This window comes from Engystomops pustulosus, chromosome 3 (assembly GCF_040894005.1).
Source record: "Engystomops pustulosus chromosome 3, aEngPut4.maternal, whole genome shotgun sequence".
NCBI classification, from domain to species: Eukaryota; Metazoa; Chordata; class Amphibia; order Anura; family Leptodactylidae; genus Engystomops; species Engystomops pustulosus.
In genome coordinates, this window is record NC_092413.1 from 158427929 (window position 1) to 158449513 (window position 21585).

General features: G+C 40.9%; 1 protein-coding gene across 1 annotated transcript in view; it reads right to left on the reverse strand.

Moving 5' to 3' along the window:
* Positions 1-320: 320 nt before the first annotated feature.
* The window catches only part of PIK3CA (phosphatidylinositol-4,5-bisphosphate 3-kinase catalytic subunit alpha), a 30884-nt gene continuing 9619 nt past the window's right edge, over positions 321-21585 (reverse strand). The window contains exons 4-21 of the mRNA XM_072142767.1: positions 20024-20274; positions 19411-19656; positions 19216-19301; positions 18797-18902; positions 17712-17864; positions 17057-17191; positions 16622-16746; positions 13630-13711; positions 13095-13259; positions 11715-11818; positions 11230-11401; positions 10734-10840; positions 10517-10638; positions 8260-8338; positions 7450-7620; positions 6568-6685; positions 3252-3403; positions 321-1728 (exon numbers count right to left, since the gene is read on the reverse strand). Coding sequence (XP_071998868.1) covers positions 1458-1728; positions 3252-3403; positions 6568-6685; positions 7450-7620; positions 8260-8338; positions 10517-10638; positions 10734-10840; positions 11230-11401; positions 11715-11818; positions 13095-13259; positions 13630-13711; positions 16622-16746; positions 17057-17191; positions 17712-17864; positions 18797-18902; positions 19216-19301; positions 19411-19656; positions 20024-20274 — 2645 coding nt within the window. The 3' untranslated portion in view covers positions 321-1457. The remainder of the gene's footprint in view (positions 1729-3251; positions 3404-6567; positions 6686-7449; positions 7621-8259; positions 8339-10516; positions 10639-10733; positions 10841-11229; positions 11402-11714; positions 11819-13094; positions 13260-13629; positions 13712-16621; positions 16747-17056; positions 17192-17711; positions 17865-18796; positions 18903-19215; positions 19302-19410; positions 19657-20023; positions 20275-21585) is intronic.

Here is a 21585-nt window from a genome sequence, read left to right on the forward strand (position 1 = left end):
TTACCAGACAGGACATCTATAAGATTCTTTAATAACAGAAAACTAGTGAGTCCTATGGCAAACATTGAACAGCCCCAAACTTGATAAAAAAAAAAAAAAAGAGCTCAAACTGAACATCCACACGTTTTCTGTTGTCATTTGTTTTTTTTAGGCAGCAGTCAATGGTTATCATATGTCCCTAGAAATCAGTCATTATCAGGCATGCTGGAAAAGGCTCAGATAAGGCAAATAATTAGATTAATAAAATAAAAACCGTAAAAAACACAATATTGTAGGGTGTATGTGTAATATGAAAATGTAGTGGAGTTTTATATAGTATATAAAAGTAATTAGTAAATTTATTTACGTACATCTTAACTGGATAAATGAATCTGTGTGCAAAACAGTCGGTATACATATAGAAACTCAGGTACACTCAACCCTGCCAGCATCATTAGACAGCGGAAATTAACAAATAAAATAACTGCATATCCTTTATAAAAAACAACAAAAAAAACATCCATACACTTCAACAAGGATACATATAATACATAAAATAACATCTGACAAAAGAAAAAAAGGAAAGGGGGGGGGGTAAAGGTGAGGTTAAAATAAAAACATTCTTAACATAGCCTAGGAAGACTATAAAGAAAAAAAACATAAGAGCAACATTCTTCAGTGCAATAAGCAGTTAACTTAAAACAATGCAATATCCTTCTGGTCTCATTTTGTAGTATTTGAAAAAAAAACAAAAAAAACATTTAATACATATTTCTATAAATGCATGTGTGTATATACAGTGTATACTGTACATTTGCACACACTATGAAGTGTATTAGAGAGTACTGACCACACACTGTTACAGTGTGCACATCAGGAAAGTTGAGTTCTTAACAACGTGCAACTTTTGCAAAGTATAAAACATAGGCTTATAAAAACAAATATCAGAGAAGACAAAACAAGACCGTAATCCTTTTAACAAGATTTGTATGGTATCACATTTTCAAGAAAAAAAAAAAAAAAAATGGACACTTGTCAAGCGCATGTAAAGTTGCATTGCAGTTAAACAATACTGTGAGGCATTTGGGAAGGGCCGTGCCCTCCGAATTCCTAGTTATTACTGCACCAAGGTAGAGAAATCAGCAATCCAAAACACACATGGGAACCACAAAAATATTCTCTATGCCAAACTTCTATTTGTATCAAACAGACCATGACCATATACATTGGGTGCTAAAACGCAAGTAAAGAGGGTTAGCCTCCTGTTTGACCTTAAGGCATTGTATGAGATCCAGTCGGTAGCTCTTGAAATGTTTTCCTTTAGTGTTGTAGACCCTGTTAGTGTTAATGGTTCTGTGATAGTAATGCTCTTTGTGCAATTCCCATGCAGCCGGTCTGTGCTGCTTGTCCATATTGACAGTGCAGTGTGTGACCCACAAAGTGGATGGCAAGACCACAGCCTGTGCCCAGCTTCCTGCTCAGTTCAAGGCTCGCTGTTTTATCGTGTGGAAGATCCAGTCTACTTTCGTGGTCCAGCCACCATGATGGGCGTCATTCATCTGCTTCATGAAATACTCCAGAGCTTCCTGCTCAGTTTTATCCAGTGCCAGTGTCTTTCTAATGTAAGCAATGTCATCAAATGATTGTAGTTCAGGCATCCCCGAGCCGAGCATCATTGAAAAGAGATTGATGAACAGGTTGGCATGCTGGCGGATGGCCAAATACGCTTTGTAACACATCTCTTGAAATCTGCGAGAAGAAGACAAATGTGTTATCAAGTGCATCTTATATACATTATCATTGATGTCCTCAGTTGTTGCATTTCAAATTCAGTTTTGTCACAAAAGATTGAAAATTTAGCTTAAAACCGTCTTTAACAAACTGTATAAATGAAGACCACAAGAAACTTTATAATATCTCATCAGAGCAAAGTGCTTCCTACTGGCATGTGAAAACTTCGCTAAATTCCATAAGTCACATTGTAACCAGAAACATCATAGTGCAAAAATAAAGGAAGATGATTTGTGACCCCCACTGAAGTACAGCTCTGATCCAATAGATTAAAGGAAACCTACCAGTTAGAATGGTAGGTGTAAGCTGTAAGTACCGAGCACCAGCTCAGGGTGAGCTGGTGCCGGTGCTTACTTTTGTTAGTGTTATTAACTGCTGTATTGCGGTTTTAACACTTTTTAAAGTTTATAGCTGAAGCTGCTTCAGCGCTGCGCGCGACATCTCTGGCATTTCCCATGTAGGCGCGTGCACGGTCGTGCGCACGCAGTGTCGAAGCATCTACAGCTATAAACTTTAAAAAGTGTTAAAACCGCGAAAGTAAGCCCCGGCACCAGCTCACCCTGAGCTGGTGCTTGGTATTTACAGCTTACCCCTACCATTTGAACTGGTAGGTTTCCTTTAACCCTTTTGTCCCAATACATGGCCCATTCATAGTAAATCATCATCATCAGGTCCAAATACGGTCAGGAATGTGAAAAGGGAGCGCCCAATTAATCCATCTACCAGGTTAATTCACTAGCAATGTGCCAACAATCAACATGTAGATGCCATCTAAATAGGTTCTGCACCAGAAATAAGTAATGAGCTCATCTCAGCCTCCTAAAGCGGAAGACAGCAAAGGCATAATGGACGTCTGTATTTCTGTCCTTAGAATTTAGATATAATGAATACTTCTGCACTTTCTGGTGTGAAGTGCCCTATATTATCCTGACTGCTGGGAGCACTTCCAATTAACTGCAATCAGGTCCTGGAATCACAAACCGTTCTATTGGAGTAGGTTGGAAGACTCCCAGCCAGTGGCACGACCTCACCTGCTTCCTGTAATGTCACCTACTCCAAGAGAACAAGGACCTAAACAACACCTCTGAGAAAGGCAGCACTATTGCATTTCTTGCATAACATCTATATAGAATTATCTTTTCAATTATTATGAAGCATTCCATAACTAAATGGACCTACAGAGGGGGTTTTGTTCATCTGCACTCCGAGACATGTTATGCCCTGATATGTAGAAGTCACTATAAGCGAGGAGGTCAGCGATAGATATATAGGTTATTGGCCACTGCAGTAACTAGTGTGTTTTCTGTCTTTAGAATTAGACAATGCGGAGACTAGCTGCCAGTCAGTAATACTCAGTGTGTAACACAAGAATACTGTTATGATAGTTAATAAATAAAAACCTTTAAAACGTATGCATCAATGTATGGGCAATGTACGCATCATATTGCATCTCTCTTAGGTAGTGCAGCCTCATATCTTACCTTTCAAAGTCCCTAGTCTTTGTGCACTCTTGAATTCCCTTACTGATGACAATTAAAAAGTCTTGTGTTAAGACAAATGGAACGCGTTCTCGCTTGTAACCAAACTTTTTCTTCTTGTGATCCAAAAAGTGTCCAAAGTCTATGTGAAACAGCTGAGAATACACAAATTATTAATACAAGGAAATGCTGCAATAAAACAGTAGTAACACATATCAATATAGTATCCAACTGCTCAGCAAAGAACCATATCCTGCATTTCAATGGCTGCCCAACAGTATATCAAGCTTAAAGGGAACCTGTCAGCATTCCCCACACTAAACTAACACCCTAAGATAGTGGATTAAATATAGTTTTAATCATTCCTCTATTAGTACCCAGAACCAAGTCTATTGGGTCACTTTTAAGATAAGAATCTCTGCTTTAAAGTGAACCTGTCACCAGGAATGTCATTTTTGCCTGGTGACAGGTTCCAATTGCCTATGCTATACAAATTTTAAAAATGCTTTAGTCAGCATTCTGAATGCTTTCAATAGTTTATATAATAATTCATGCGACCTGGCTCCCTCCAAGCAGCATGTGGCGAGTGCCCAGGGAGGGGGCCGCTGCAGTCTGTACATGAGATACAAGCTGCAGCTGCCCCCTCTTTCAGGACTCCCCACACGCTGCTGACAGGGAGCAAGATAATGTAAATTAAACCATTATAAAGTACTGAAATCAGAATGCTGACAAAGGTATTATAAAATCAGCATAGCACAGGCTATTGTAACCAGACACCAGCTTAAAGCGACATACCTGGCGGCAGGGTAACCCCTCAGGATTGTGGTTCCGAGCAGAGATCGCAATAACGCCTCTACAAGCGTCTATGACGCATGCAGAGGCTGATTTACTCTTCAAAAAAAACACCAAGCGTATAAATACGCTTGGCGATTTTCTTGTTTAGGCGCTGGCTATCGGCAGTAGTGGTGTGCAGCTGCAGAGCAGACAGCAGAGCGCACAGAGCAGTCACGTGCACCCGACCCACTACACTGCAGAGATGTATCTGCTTCTGTCGGCATAAGGGAAGCTAAAGCCACACTCCCTGAACACTCACTGCTGCCGGTCACTGTCTCCTCCAAGCTGCTGTGTCCTGTGTCATTTAACATATAGGGAGCAGCAGGGGAATTACATTACACTAAAAAGGGGCGGGACAAGGCACAGGCAGGAGGACAGGACATGTGACCTTTACTGGGGTCTCAGCTCCTCCTCCCCTCCTGACCCGTCTCTCTAGTTCTAATAGATATAGCTGCACATGCAGATTTGGCAGAGTCTGAGAGCTAGAAGGAGAGTGGAGAAGCGTTTGATTTCAAAGGTGTTTGTTGTCATCTGTGGTGGGGGTCCTGTGCCTGCTGTGGGTGGGGGTCCTGTGCCTGCTGTGGTGTTCTCACAGGTTTGTGTGACTGATCTATTCCCAGGGAGTTCAATTGATTAATACTGGTTACCTGAGCCTGACATAAGATGTATTCAATACAAAATAGTTATGATTGAGGTTCTATGCATGGGTGGACTGCATGGGACACAGGAGGGGACAGTGATCTTACAATGGTCACAGGAGCTTACTATCTATGAGGAGTAGGAGGAGGGGACACAGGAGGTGACAGTGCTTGTCCAATGGTCACAAGAGCTTACAATCTATGAGGAGGAGGAGGGGACACAGGAGGTGACAGTGCTTGTCCAATGGTCACAAGAGCTTACAATCTATGAGGAGGGGGGGGAAGGGACAGGAGGTGACAGTGCTTGTCCAATGGTCACAAGAGCTTACAATCTATGAGAACGAGGAGGGGACACAGGAGGTGACAGTGCTTTGTACAATGGTCACAAGAGCTTACAATCTATGAGAAGGAGGAGGGGACACAGGAGGTGACAGTGCTTGTCCAATCGTCACAAGAGCTTACAATCTATGAGAACGAGGAGGGGACACAGGAGGTGACAGTGCTTTGTACAATGGTCACAAGAGCTTACAATCTATGAGGAAGAGACACAGAGGGTGACAGTGCTTGTACAATGGTCACAGGAGCTTACAATCTATGAGAAGGAGGAGGGGACACAGGAGGTGACAGTGCTTGTCCAATGGTCACAAGAGCTTACAATCTATGAGGAGGGGGGGAAGGGACAGGAGGTGACAGTGCTTGTCCAATGGTCACAAGAGCTTACAATCCATGAGAACGAGGAGGGGACACAGGAGGTGACAGTGCTTTGTACAATGGTCACAAGAGCTTACAATCTATGAGAAGGAGGAGGGGACACAGGAGGTGACAGTGCTTGTCCAATGGTCACAAGAGCTTACAATCTATGAGGAAGAGACACAGAGGGTGACAGTGCTTGTACAATGGTCACAGGAGCTTACAATCTATGAGGAAGAGACACAGAGGGTGACAGTGCTTGTACAATGATCCAGGCATTTCAAGTAAGGGATAATTAAATAAATACCCCAAAGACCCCAATGCTTTCATATTGTATTGAGACTCATTCTATTGAACAAAATCCTCCCTGAACCAAAACCCTTGTGCTCAGTAAGTTGCAACTTTATCGCCGCCAAACACATCTTGCTAGTTAGTGAACGCAAGTGCGGTGGTCAGAAGGCTTATGTTTTTGGGAAGGACTATCTAGTAAAAAATAAACAGTGTAAAAAAAAAAAAAGTGTTATGCCCTCAACCCCCGAAAAATAAATGAAATAAATTTAGAGGCGGCAGCCTCAGCCTGCTCAGTGTGGGGAGGTAGGGGGTTTGGGGCTGGATATTAACAATTTATACAACTTGGAGTTATATATTTGTATTACTGAAAATTCTATACTCTTCCTCGGCTAAAAATACTCCTCAAAAATGGTGAGAGGAGTATTATTACCCTTCTGGAAAAATGTTAGTGCGACCTCTGGTTCCGAGTATGTTAGAACCAGAGACACAGGCAGGAACTGGATCTTTATCTGCATTCTCTACTGTGTTTAGCAGGTTTCTCTGGTCTTACAGCACATAGGTGTTTTAAAGCAGAGTATTTTATTTAAAATGACTTCAGAAGCATTGATACTAGGTGCTAAGGAACAAAGCAGAACCAGAAGTGACTTCTTTTCCTGCAGAATCTCAGCCCGATTTATCTTATATGTTGTGCTTTCTGACACTTCTCTACTAATTTGCACATAAAAGAAAGCCTAAATAAATATTTACAGTAGGTTCTGGTAGGGTTAGTAGCAAAGCTGGGGCAGGCAATTCACTATCAAATTGAAAAAACAAAAAAACAACCCCCCCCCCCAAAAAAAAAAAACACACTGTAGGTTTGTACATACTTGTCCATTGTCTTTAACCATAATGTTACTGTTATGGCGGTCACCTATTCCTAGAATGAAGGTGGCAACACAGTAACCAGCACATGACCGCGTGAATAAGTCAATGGCAGCATCATACCTAAGGAAGAAAAAAAGGCAGATGGATAAAAGCAGTCTAAAAATCAAGCATACATATTAAGAATAAAACTATTGTATACATAGAAAGGTTCTGAGCATGCCCTCATGCACTTCACCACATATATAACATAAAGGACAGCAGATAGGCTGTAGCTCAATGTGCTGTTATTGTGCAGGAAGCTTCCAGCTCACGGATTATGGAGATTTTTCCCCATAACTCACAGGTGGAAGATATTGTGCCTCACAAGCATCCGCTACAGCTTCTCCACATTTATTTTGTGCATTCCTGTTTGGCCCTACGGAATACATGTATTGTGTGAAAGACCTGCAGCCAGGGCAGCTTTAAAGGGTTTCCTACAAAAGACATTTATGGCTTATCCACAGGATATAGCTCAATAGAAAGATGTGGGTTACATCTCTAAAGAAAGATGCATCAACTTGCCCCTACAGTCACAGATAGACAGAAAGCAGTGTTTGCTTTTCAACAAACTACCAGAAAAGTGAATTGGAGTTACAGAAACAGGGTATTTCACAACAGGGTTTGCTCACGGCAGATGGGGAGACGTGAGAAGCCAGCATGAAGGCTTCATTTTAGTAGGAGCCAGAGTTGGGACCCGCATCCATCAGACATTTAGGGAATATGCTGTGCATATGACAAATGTATTTCTTATGAAAACACGTGGGGAATCAACTTAACTCTTGCCAATTTGAAAGTCACGTTAAAGTATGTAAAGAGGATATCAGAAGTTCAGGATTACAACTCACGTTTCTCCTTTGTTTTTATCCCTGAGCCATTGATGTAACGTATGACTGTTGAATTGAAGAGCACCTTTTAATCCTCCTTTACACTGAATTTGCATAATGGTATGAGAACATCTGACCACTTCAATAAGTCCTACACAGTCTCCTATAGATAGGCACCCATACGGTAACATCCTGAAAGAAAAGGTCACATTTTTATAGACACTGATCAAGAACTGCACTATACGCGGTTCACAAAATGTCGCCAAAGTACAGGATTACTACACCACAAAAAAGTGCAAAAGTGAAAGAAAAATGTTAATAAGACTTTACCCTTACTTAGAAAAATGTCTAAAATACAACATATATTTTTAACAAAAAGTTACCACTGTCTGAACTCCCTCTGTACATGGGATTTTACATTTACATAAACCAAGGCAAAAGTTTTTCCAGGAGGATCAAGGGCAATTTATTCAGCCAACTGAACAGTGCATGTGAGATACTGTACAGGATTCTACTGGGGATCTTCCCTTAGAATAGATGGCCTTTAAAAGGGAAATCCAACCATACAAAAAGACATAATTTGATACATGGCATTCTTTGCCAATCCCCCTCAGAGTTTACCTGGTAAGTAACTGTGCTGTGTAGACAGAAAGGTAAAGAGGGACAGAATTTTCTACATACAAAGTGTAATAGCCCTGGCTGCACTACTGCAGCTCTTCTACAATCTAAACGGGCAGTAAAGTTAATGTGTAGTGTTTAGAGCCGTCCCTGTAACGTCTCGCGCCTTCATCTCATACTGCAAGGCCTTATATTTTAATATACATCACTCACCGTAAATCAAGTCCCTGATTTTGCCAAATATTTTCCATAATCCTTAAGATTTGAAGTGTAAGCATATCCTGACGCAAGTCTGGAATAAAAAAAAAAAAAAAAAAAAAAAAAAAAAAAAGGAAGTGTGTTAAAGGACACCTGTCATCAGGTCTGTGTCACTTATCCTGTCACCTCTACCTGTTGGAGCAGCTCACAAGGATCCCATCCCAGCCTTTATCTAGTTATTTCATACATTATTCATTGTAAAATCATCTATTCTTTATCATATAAATGAGGCTGGTCACATGGTCAGAGGCAGTGATGTCACCCCTGTTACCCCTCCCCTCTCCTCCCCCTGCTCATGTCTGTGTGTAATGTATAGTAAAGCACGGCTGGTGTGTGTGCTGCATCTGCTGACATGCTGCATCCTCCTAATATACAGGTGAGAGACACAGACATCAGCTACACATGAATCTGACATGTTCTGCTGTAACATGGCTGCCTGGAGCTGCTGTATCTCTCCTATACACACAGGCTGCAGGGGGCGCCGGCACCAGCACCAGGAAGCACATCATTATACAGCCTCACACCATTATACAGGCTGTCAGTCATGCACTGGGGGTGTGGCTGTGCCTCCCACTCATGAATAGAGTGGACAGCTTGAATATACTAATGCTTCATTGGACATTTCACAGGTCATTTGCATACAGCTTTAGGACCTCATTGCTTAGGTTTACAGGCAATGCTCTCTAATGGCAGTTTATGAAAATATATTTAGTTTAGGGGAGTTATTTTGCATGACGGGTTCTCTTTAAAGAAAGTGCAACATGTGTTTGCCATTAAAATTTACAATTCCTATTTCTTATACAGAATAACACAATAACTTAAAGGACATCTACCACCACATTTAGGGTGGAAGACTGTCACCAAATGCATTCGCATTACCTTAGGGGTGATGGGGGAGTCCTCCTGCCATACTACTCCAAAATAAATGCTTTATAAGTTTAGACAAATTATCCGGAGGCGCTCACCTCTCTGCTAGTTGAGCGCCTCCTGGCTCCATCGGAAGATATTTTATGCACGCCCTCACATTGATATTCCACCACGTTGACAGACCGTGACGTCACCGGCTGTCTGCAGTGCTTGTGAGCGGCAACGTGTGGGAATATCAATGAGGGGGCATGTACAAGTTATCTTCCGAAGGAGCCAAAAGGCGCTCAGCTAGTGGAGAGGTGAGCGCCTCTGGATAATTTGAATAGACATAAAGTATTTCTTTCGGAGCAGTGGACGTGGCAGGAGTGCTCCCCTATCACCCCCTAAGGCAGTGATGGCGAACCTTTTAGAGGCCGAGTGCCCAAACTACAACAAAGACCCGCTTATTTATCGCAAAGTGCCAACACAGAAATGTAATTTATGATTTATACTCCCTTCTCTGTCACAGTTTTCATTGATACCAGCACCTGAGGCACCAATAAAGCAGAAAATAATCCCAGGTAGAGCTGTCACTTTAAAATAGCTCTGTGCACAGCAAGTCCTGGGCTGTCTGGGACTGCAGGAAGATACCTGGAGTCATCTCTGGTGATGGCCTGAGTGCCCACAGAAAGGGCTCCGAGTGCCACCTCTGGCACCAGTGCCATAGGTTAGCCATCACTGCCCTAAGGTTATGAGTATGCATTTGGTGACAGTCTTCCACCCGTAAATGTGGTGGTAGATGTCCTTTAAGATTGTACTACTGTAGTGTTAAGCTCATTTATACCAATATCATTTCTGTGAATACATTTGCTGTCCTTATTGTTGGAACATAAATGAGAAGTTAACATGTTTTTCCCCTATGCGTTTTCTGAGTCTCCTTTTATGGTGGTAACTCCTGCATGAAAATAGTTGTTTTTAAAAAAAAAAAAAAAAAACCAAGGACGTACTGGGACAGATTTAGGGCACATTCACACGAACATAATGGGAAAAGATATATGGCCGCATACCAGTCCCCATTGACATCTATGGTACCCGGTCACTGTCTGAACATACATCGTGTGAATGTACCCTTACTATGACTAATACTTTGCCTGTGTAAACGTAGGAAAGGCAGTCTATAGATGTGACAAAGTCATCACAGTGGCTCATAGGAGATGATAAAGCTATGCACAAAATTAAAGTTTGCTTTACATTCTATTTACTAATCAAACACCTTCTCATTAAAGCAACGCCAAAAGCTTAGAGTTAAACTATTCCAGAATTCTACACTATTGCATTTTGTTTTACAGTATTCAGTGTCGCCTACCATCTCCGTTCTTGAAGATTATCTCATTATTCAGGAACAGCATCTCAGACATAATATCAGGGTTCTCCCAGTTAAGCCAAAGTGGTCTTTTTGCAGAAGACATTATTCTGCATTCTTCGAGCCTAAAGTAAAAAACAGTGATTTGGATAAATTATCTGCAGACCAGATGTTATAAAAAGAAAGAACAGGAACATAAGGCAAGAGGGAAAGGAAATACCTGAGATTCCCCAACTGATGTGCAGGATTGAGAGGTGAGGTAAAGCCTTGCAAAGCATCCATAAAATCTGGCCTCTTCATTTGCTCAATAAGAAACTTCATCTGCACCTAGAATAAGTTTTACGTCAACTCCAACATGGTAATAAGCAGAAATGTATCTACATACATGTACATAGATATTTTATGCAAGTTATAACTTTCTACTTTCTTAAGGAGGAACTCTTCTTAAAGAACATGTGCAGTAAATTTCTTCTCACAATTCCTTATGAGTTTATATAAATCTGGCAAGTATCAGAAATAGAAAAAAAAGGATGCGCATAGAAGTCACTTTGCGAAGAGGGAGGAGGAACTGAAAATCAGAAGGGCTCCCAGGCAATGCAACTGGATGTGCAGGGGCTTAGTGAGGAGAATTTGCTCCTTTAACTCATTATGAAACAACTTATTTTAACTTTTAAGTGAAATTGCAATGTTTTGTGCAGACATTCTGTAATACTTACTTTGTGAGGCTCATCCTTCTTCTCCTGCTTGAGGATATCGGTGAGGTTAATGAGTTTCTCCATAGCCTCCACCTGCCGACTTAAATGCTTGAGGTACATGCCACAGGCTCTGCAGTAGGATTCCAGCAACAGTCCAAACCTCTGACTGACCGTTTTGTTGTGCATTTCTGACCTAGCAGGGATTTAACAGGCATCATTATTATTTGTAACTGATCCATTGATCAACATTTGAAGGATTTTTTTGTAAGGTGTACACCAAGGTATATCAACATTAAAACTTTAATTATGATCATCACATTTTTTTGCAAAAATAGAGAACAGCAATGACTGTAGCATAGAGCTCACCATTTATATCCATTCATAGTTTTGGTTTCCAAAGACAAATGTAAAATAATGACCAGAATATTAGTGTGAATCTGTCTGAACGCTATATTACTGCCCATACACCTCCAAATACAATACACAAGTTCATAACTAAAACCTACTTCAAATGCCAGAAAAAGAAGTGTCCAATTCTCTGATTGGTTAGGGCTTTCTTCAGCAGAAATCTGACCAGTAAGTTGTCCAGATACTGTTCATACTTTAAAACCTGCACAAAATAAGAACACAGTATAACGCAATGATCTTCAGTTTTCTTTCAAGGTATTTCTTAGGCCACATTCACACTGCAGTATGGGGGACGTATATACGGCCGACATATATACAGCCGATATACGTCCTCCATAGACGGCAATGGCCGCACGGCGCCCAACAGGAGCGGTACGGTGCCGCACGTGTGCGGCACCGTACCTCTCCGTACCCCGGAAAAAGATAGGACATGTCCTATCTTTCTCCGTAGTATGGTACAGTGCGCCATAACTTTCTATGGAGAGGGGCGGGGGTGAGCTGCGCTCACCTCCTCCTCTCCCAGTGCGCTACGCTACAGGGGGCAACGGCAGCGTGAATGTAGCCTTAAAGTAAAGTTATCAAAAAATAGCTGCATCGAAAAAAAAAAATCATTTAGTTCTATTAAAAAAAAAAACAAACAAAAACCAAACAAAAAACGTTTGTAGTTTATATTATAGTACGAAGTCGGCAGGATCTAGCGCCTTCAGACCTATCTGACCGATTTGTTAGTGCTTTACCCAATCTCCAAGAGTAGCGCCCCGGCTCTCCTTGCCCGTCCCGACAATTACCAGCTGAATGAAGGGGAATAAGGAGCTCGGTGATTTCAGATAACATGCTTCATCACTGTAAGGTCATTTAAAGGGAACCTGTCATCACATTTTTCACAAATACAGCTAGTGGCAGGTTCCCACGGAGCCCTATTAACTTAGTTATTTAAGCTAAAAATAGTTTCTTCACAACTCCATAAAATCAGTGCTATAAACTTTCCTGGTATCCAGAGGCATCTAGAGCAAGTTGGGGGCATTGCCTAATGTAATGCGACCAGGATGACATCTTCTCAGGTCCTTTAGCCTAATATTAGTAAACCGCACCCTATGCACATATCTGAGCACATAACATCACAGCATGCCTGCATGGACTTCTCTCCAATGCAGGCTGTTATGATTTCATGTGCTCAGATATGTGTGTGGGGTACAGTTTGGTAATGTTAGGAGGACTAAAGAACCTGACATTTTGTCACCCTGGTTACATGACATTAGTGCTGCATGCAGAGAAAGCACAGGGAGGAGCTGCTGGATTCAGCCCAAGGAGGCCAAGGGCGTGGAAGTGGTTTCAAATATAAATTTTCGTTTTTTGATGAAAAAGATGTTGTGGTGCGTCTTACCGTAGTTTTTGGACTATACAAAGCTCATTCCTGTAATTGTTACTGAAATAAACAGAACAGTTATAAATACAAGGCAGGTGTGATAGTAAATTACCTGTACTAGCTGGATTAGGTACTGTGACAGCTTGTCATCGGTCAAATACTTTTCAAGGCAAGTAACTGCAAACGACCTGACCATCCTGTCTGGGTAATTAAAATCCAGCAGCTCCATTGCTTGCTCAGGTCGGATTGGAGGCCATTCTTTCAGCAGACAGTACATCTGTGTATTGTTAACAGTGACAATTGTATGGTTTATTACAAAAAAAAGCAAGAGACTGGAAAAAAAATGCACACCAGAAATATAGAACATGGAGTAGCTGCATAAAGCCTCTTTTTCAGGAGTTCTGCGTAACAGTGCTCATACCACAGACAAGCAATATTAAGGCTCTTGGCACTATATGCCACTGGGTATTTGGGGAAGATGTATAGACATACAACCTATACAACCCAGAAGTACAATTTCTATAAGAAGTCATTTCTACAAGATACACAACTTTTTCCTACCGATTTAAATGTTATGGGGGAAGTAAATGTAATCGTGTACTTCTGACATTTAAGGGAGATGTGAAAAGAAGACCTCACAATTTTACCTGTGCAACATCATCTCTGCAATTCCATTTCACAGCTAGCAGCAGCTTAGGGAGGATTTCTGGAGTATTTCGGCAATAATGCCTGTAGAAATGAGAGATTGAAAATGGCTATGAACAAAAAAAAGCAGACAAACTAAGCCTTTGTCTATACCACTTATAGCATTCAGCACATTACATTAATTTACATCTTGATTTTTTTTTTTATCAAGGTTATACACCTACAATAGCAAATGTTCCTATTCTCTCCTATTGAGGGGAGGCAAACAAGTTGTTGGTAAACACCCATGGCAATGGCTGATCTAACCACTAAGCCCTTGTACAAGTACAAACACTGTGGACCCAGAAGGACACAAGGGACAACCTTTGACCTCAGTTCTTGTGATTGACGTTTGACTAAAGCAGATATGGGAAGTGTTTCATTAAGTAAAAAAACCTTTTAAAAAGAAACATTTCAGTAACATTCCCATGGGATAGGGCCTGCATTACACCCAGTACTCACACAGCAGTATACAGAAGCTGCTAAAGAAAGAGAAAGCAGAAATCTCTAAATAATAAATAAGTTGCAGTGACTCAGTTCAGCCACTATACTGAAAACAGAGCTTAATATTGCAACAATCTTATACTGAAAGCGTTTCAACATTATAAAGGTAAGGGCCATCTTCAGAAGTAGCGGCGTGTGTGTGAAAGGGGACTGTGAGAATTTTACTCCTTCTTACACACCCCACAATAACAAAGTCATCTGACAACTTCTGGAGAGGACACTTATCATTACTATATTGAAAAGCTTCTCAGTAGAGGAGTTTGCTAGCTTATTTGGATTGGTAGCTTGATTGGGGTTTCAGTGTTCAAAAGGTTAAAAAGGAAAGGCATGGGCAGGATCTACTTTCTTGGAACATTACATTTTTTTCTTTTGGAACAAGATGTTAAAAGGGGACCTGTCCCCAGGTTTTACCCCACTGAACTACTGCCCTTTCAGGTAGGGTTTGAAATGTCCTAGATGTGAAATCTCTTAGATGTTAGATCTCACCAGTTTACCTATAAAAAAATAAAAAAAAAAAAAAAAAAAAAAAAATTCTCCCAACGTCAGGCAAATATGACTCTTCTCTTCGTTGCAGTGGAAGTGTCCCTTCAGATAACGCCCATCTTTTTGTATTTTATAGCACCTTGAAAAAAAGCTACTTTATTAACATACTAAAGATATGAATCTAATTTTTCAGATCATATCAGGCTTATGCCTATGTGAGCTACAGGACTGGACATACAGGCAGTTAAACCAGAGGGGTATTTTTCTAATAACTTTTTCATACTTCGGTGTACAGAGCTCTGTGTGGTGTAATTGTCTGAGACTTTTGATGATATTTTCAATGCTACCATTTTATAATAATAATTCCTTTATTTATATAATGCACAATTTATAGAAGCTTGCCAAAATCGGCCCTGTCCCCAATGGGGCTCACAATGGGGCTTTGGAACCAGAGGAAACCCACCCAAACACGGAGAGAACATACAAATTCTTTACAGATGTGGACAGTGGAATATATACACATACATATATTAAACTTTTTATTTTTTATTTTTTTATTTTGTTTTTAGACCCCTCCTCAGATACTTTTATCCTAGGTAATCTGATTGATCCTGCCATATACTGCGTGCAACTGCAGGAGGTTTTTACAAGATTAACACCTGCAGGAGGTGCCAGCACCAACCGCGGGTGTTTGCTGCAATATGCAGCAAACGTCCCCTTTATATGGAGAAGGCTCAGCCTGTGCATAAATCCACAGCCGACATGTGACGTAATAGTAGGTCACATGCGGGTAAGGGGTTAATAAGGCACAAACACATTTCTATGTACAGAATTGACACAATCACTGCAACCACTAAACTCAATTATCTCATGTGAAATTGGGGATTGAAGAGTCATACTTGCCCGACTTTGGGGGAAATTTTTTAAATAGGTAAACGGATGAGATATTATACGAAAGAGGAAATTCTAGAAACAACATTTTATACCCTAACTAAGGGGACTAATAGTTTAGTGGGGTAAAATCTGGTGACAGGTTCTCTTCAATGATGATTTAAGGAGGTACCTTTTGTTTGGGGACCAATCAAATAATTTGGGTGTAACAATTTAAAATATCTTTTTTAATCCAAAACTCTTGATCACAACTTCAAGACTTCTCCTGAGCTGTACGAATACCGCTAACCCAGAATTATAAGTTTAATCCCCAATTTTCAAATGTCCCTAAAGAGGAAAGAAACAATGTTGTGCTTACTTCCTGCACAAAACCAGAAACCAAACCTTTCTTATAGGACTCGTTGATTTCATAATTGCAGTGTCCAAACGTTATACCTAGATTCTAGGCTGTAGTAGAGTTTGAGTTATATTGTAGTCAAAGAATGTGTTGAAAGGAGTTACATTTGTCCTTGACAGCTAATTGGTTAATGCACAACGCACCAGTATCTGACTGCCTATATTGCCAATATACTGAAAAGCATTTCCGCTCAATATTAAAAAATTGATGCAAAGTATATACAGTAAATACAATATTATAAAGATATCTACCACCAGAATGTAAACTACACTGTGCCTGCTCTGTCAGGATCAGCTCTTCTATTAGCTTAAGCCCTTGTTTTAATGAAAAAAAAGTTTTAAAAAATTATGTCAATCAATCTGATCTATGGAGCCTGGAGCCCTTTAAGGCTAATTTGCATACTTTTAAAACACCTTTTTTGCATGAAAAGATGGTCCTAAAAAGCTAAAAGAAGAGCAGATCCTGCCAGAGGGTGCACACGCCTGCATGCAAGTGTGCTTGGCTTACAATCCTTCATCCTGGTGGTAAATGTTCTTTAAACATAAATACACAACTCCCTTAGTCTCACAGGCATTATGTTTATCTTTTTACCCAGATTTAACCATTCGTTTTTTGGAATAAAAATTGTCGACAACTACTATTCTATGTAAAGCCATTGAACATAGTAATATAAAAGACACCTGTGGCTCCAAAGGAATTCTTTTTCTTGCTCAGTGATTTCAGACAGAGGGTCCCGGGCAGAAATGGCTTTGAGCTGCTCTTTATCACTTTCTCTTACTTCATTATCTCTGGCTATTCTGCTAGCCTGAAAAATAACATTACCACATCAACAAAATATTCCTACTGTATTATAATTGCCCTTTTGCATTTTTACCTAACCTGAATGTGCAACAAAAACGTAAAAGATTTTTTAAAAAATGTAACGGCTGCATTAAAAAAGTGAATCAAGTTGCATTTTGTAAATAGTGAAAATGAACACCAAACTGTGCAAATGGAAAATAAATTTGAATATAATTTAAAGTACAGAATGTGCTGTATATGTCATTGTATCCTTGTATCCTGACTGTAGGCAAGAACATATATATACAAGGAGAATATTAAAATGATTCACTTACCAGACCGGAATGGCTGTAATTGTAGCCCATCTCTCGCTCCAAAACTTTGTTTGCGTGATCTTCTATTGCTGCCATATCAGCAAATTTGACTGGGCTACTGAAACAGTCAAATTCAAGCTCCAGACAAGGAGTTTCCTGTAAAAGAATACAGCAAAACAAATAAAACAACATTATAGCAGCAATCTTACACAAGTATGAGGAACAGAACACTAGTATTTGTTACTGCAGATGTTCGGGGAGTCTCCCTAGTGACAACTCTCGACATATAGAAAGTTACATCCCCCGGGGCACACACCAGATCTCGAACAGTGGAAGGCGGACATGCAGTGACAGCCAGCTTCCAAAGGTTATTATGACCTCCATCAAAACATAAGTTTTCATAGAGGTCTATGCTTTTCCATCCTGTGTTTCCTGCTGTATGGCAATGTATAGTGACTAAGTCCATGGACTTGTTAGACTGTACTCCAAGAGCTTTCATGGCCTACACCCTGAATTAAATGTAGCATTATGGATATTTTACCAAATATATGTTTTCAGGACCAAGTGTACAACTAGGTCATTAATAAGGAATGGAGGTGGTGAGACACTAGGCATCCAATTCAGGCAATACAGTTTTATTTAACGTGGCACGTAAATAGCAAATCGCCCTGAATACCTTGTTTGGGTTGGACCCTGTGACACCAATAGGGTTAAGCAAGTCTTCTAATCCATGAGGAACAGGCCACAAGTTCAAAGCCATTTTCCCAGACACTAATGTATCCGTGTAATCAAACAAGTTTATATTTCCCCATGCCAAGGGGCAGTGTTCCTGCAAGAAGAAACAATTGTACACATTAAAATTTCCCACCTTATACTAATGTTCAGCTAGAAGGAAAAAAGAGGAGTTGGATGAAAGTTTACCTCGGAGTGGCCAGTGAGGAGTGGTTTCTCCCATACCCTCGGGAAACTCCTCTGTTATGCGTCAATTTAAAAAAAATTAAAAAAAACCTCCCATGTCCCCCATATTTCCTTTCACCATCGTGTAGCCTCTCAGGGCGTCATACATGTCTGCCCCACTCCTCACTGTCCACATCCAGGTTACTAGGGACAATGCTCTGCATACAGAAAGCTAAACTTTCATCTAACTAATCTTTTTAGACAGAAAAGGCCAGTTTTATTATGAAAACTCTTTGGAAATGTGTACACGATTATCTATGGGGACATGGGGGAGACAGAAAAAGGGCTCCTGATGACAGGTTCCCTTTAAAGCTTCAAATACCAGATTTACCAAGCAGTCTTAGGTCATCAACGGCTGAAAAGTTGCACAATGTAGTGGAGTGGATTTGCTTTATTATTTGCTAGATTATGTTAAATCATAAATCCAGCATGAGCAGACAAATAATAGTTGCAAGAAGAATTACGGTAGTTTGGTATATAAAAGACAGGTGGTCACTGACTTGGCTGAAGTGGGAAAAAGCTACTTAGCAAGTGAAGGTTTCCATTTTCTAGGATGGGTACAGGTTACTAAGCCAATTAAGACCATGACTCAATGATGGAGGACCTGGAGATATCTGCACAGGTTGCTGGACCTGCAAAGCCTGGATGAAGTCAGTGGGGAGAGGGGGAAAAGACATGAAATAACCTTTAACATGTCACTCTGTTTGTTTGCACTGAAATAACAGCACAGGATGACATGTACATGAATATTCAGAAAGAAAAATGTAGTTTAAATATAAGCAACATGATAAAATAATGCATTACCTCCTTGGCTCCTTTTCTGCCCTTTACGGAGCAGATTGAAAGACAAAGGCGAGCTGCCCTGGGTAGGTCTGGGATAAACATATCGTACAAAAGCCATTCATTCCACCTGGAAAGAGGAAATGTTGGCAAAATGAAAGCAACCTCTAAATAATAAAATAACCAGAATAGTGTAGTGGATGATAAAATCTAAAAAGGTGTCAAAATCATCACTCTGCAAGAAGATCATTTGGAAACCTGCCAACATTTTTTCATTAGCTTCTATTAAAAAAAAAAATAAAAATCAACCAACACAACTAAAGACTCCATCGACCACAGTTTGATGTGGACCAAACTAAAAATCCTCTAAAGATTATATTAAGGATATATGATGGAAGCAGAGAGAAACAAATATATTAAAAAACTGTAATAGCATAAATCACCTTGGATTGGAACAGGGAACCCTCTGAGTGTTAACATTGTCACATAATGGTTCAACTCCGTGATAAATACCAGTTCGAACATAGATCTAAAGAAAAAGCAAATGTGATTTAAAAGAAAACAAATAAAAAAAATGATTGCAGATTAAAAAAAAACAAAAAAAACAAAAAAAACACACTCTTCCAGATAAAAGGTACCTTATCAATATCTCGAATGTTTACGTTGACATATGTTGCACAGAGGATTTTTATTCTTAGGGTGCTGTTGATTGCCCACAGAGATTTGGCAGAAGCCTCGCCATTCATGTAAGGGGTTGCGGTTGAAATCCTTCTTGAATAGGAGGGCATTGTGAAGGTGTCCACTGGTATCTGGTTGTATAGACTGTCCTTGGCCATCAACATTAAATTTGGCATCCGACCAAGCATAATGCAGCTTCTAATATACTGAAACAGAGAAAACATTTAATAAAAAGGTCTGTAAATATTTAGATGAAAGACAAAATGTAATTAAAACTGGCTAAGGGTACATTCACACAGCGGTATACCCGCCGTGTGCTGGAGAGGAGGAGGAGGCCCCTCCTCCATGCATGGAGAATAGCGGTGCACGGCAGCACACAATGTATTTCCCACCCTCTGCTTATATTTGAGTCAATAGCTTTTTCCAGTTTTTTTGTGTTAAAATTAGGTGTCTCGGATTATACTCGGGTCAGCTTATATGCAAATACATGCTGAAAAAAAAATACAGCCAATTTTATAAAAGCTAAAATAAGATTTAATATACCTAAGGATTGATTAATAGAGGTCTTCTCACCTTATACTGACTGAGCGGATACTTTTCCAGCAAGTATTCATCACATCCGCAGACTTTTAATATATATTTCCCCTGGTACTCCAGGACACAGAGCTTGAGCTGTTCGGTGGACAGAAGCATACTCCGGGTCTTTTTCCTAATGGCTTCAGCGATGACATGTTCTGGGACACAATCATGGTTGATCTTTAAAGAGTATTTCTGCTTTTCATTGTTAGGGGATACAATGACCCAAATAACCACAATGATTTGCCCTGTAGAAGTAGTCAATAAAGTTCATTAGAAAGGTTAGACAAAGCTCACCAGTAGAAAATATTTCATGTATAATGTTCAACACATTTATTCAACAGGGAGTAGCTAGGCCAGAGGTCGCACTAACATATTTCTAGAAGAGTAATAATACTCCTCTTACTATTTTTGAGGAGTATTTTTAGCCGGGAAGGAGTATGAAATTTTCAGTAATACAAGTATATAACTCATAGCTGTATATAATGTTGATATACGCTAATTATATAAGAAAATCATGTGTCAGTATCTTCTGTGTTTAAAGGGGTTATCCGGGTTTTAAAATTACCTAGGGCCGGGCTGGGGAGGGCTAGTTAAACATAATAAACATGTACTTACCTCATCCGGCGCTGCTGATGTCCCGCGCCGCGGTCCCTTCGATCAGTGCCCCTGTTTGTTTACAGGGGCACGGAAGCCGCGCACAGGGAGCTTCCGGTCCGCGATGTGGACGGCTCCTCCCATTCGTCCCTATCTCTCAGCGTTGTAAGCGCTGGGAGATGGTGCGCATGGGAGCATCCGGCCGGCCGGAAGCTCCCTGTGCGCACTTGTAATGAAACCTGAGCACAGAGAAGACCGGCCGCGGCGCGGGACATCGGCAGCACCGGAGGAGGTAAGTACATGTTTATTGTGTTTAAATAGCCCTCCCCAGCCCGGCCATAAGAAATTTTTTAAACCCGCATAACCCCTTTAAATAGCAAAAGGAGGCAGTTGTAGTGATGTTACCTCATGCAATGACCAGACTGGAGCTGACGCCACCAACCCCCCAACCACAGTCGCTGAAACCTCCCACCATCACACTGTGGCTAATGCCGCTGACACCAAACGTCCAGACTGCGGCTAACACACAATGGGGGTCATTTACTAAGGGCCCGATTCGCGTTTTCCCGACGTGTTACCCGAATATTTCCGATTCGCGCCGATTTCCCCTGAATTGACCCGGGTTTCTGGTGCACGCGATCGGATTGTGGCGCATCGGCGCTGGCATGCACGCAACGGAAATCGGGGGGCGTGGCTGAACGAAAACCCGACGGATTCGGGAAAACTGCCGCATTTAAAACAAAAAATTGGTTGCACGGGCCATACTCACATGCACCAGAAAGAGATCAGTGAACTCTGGCGGACCTCAGCGCAGCAGCGACACCTGGTGGACATCGGGCGCAGGACCTTCATGAATCGCCGGAAGACCTGAACGCGCGTCGGAGAAGCCGCCGCTGGAACGTGAATGGACCGGGTAAGTAAATGTGCCCCAATGTATCCCTCTCCCCATGTGACCAGACTGT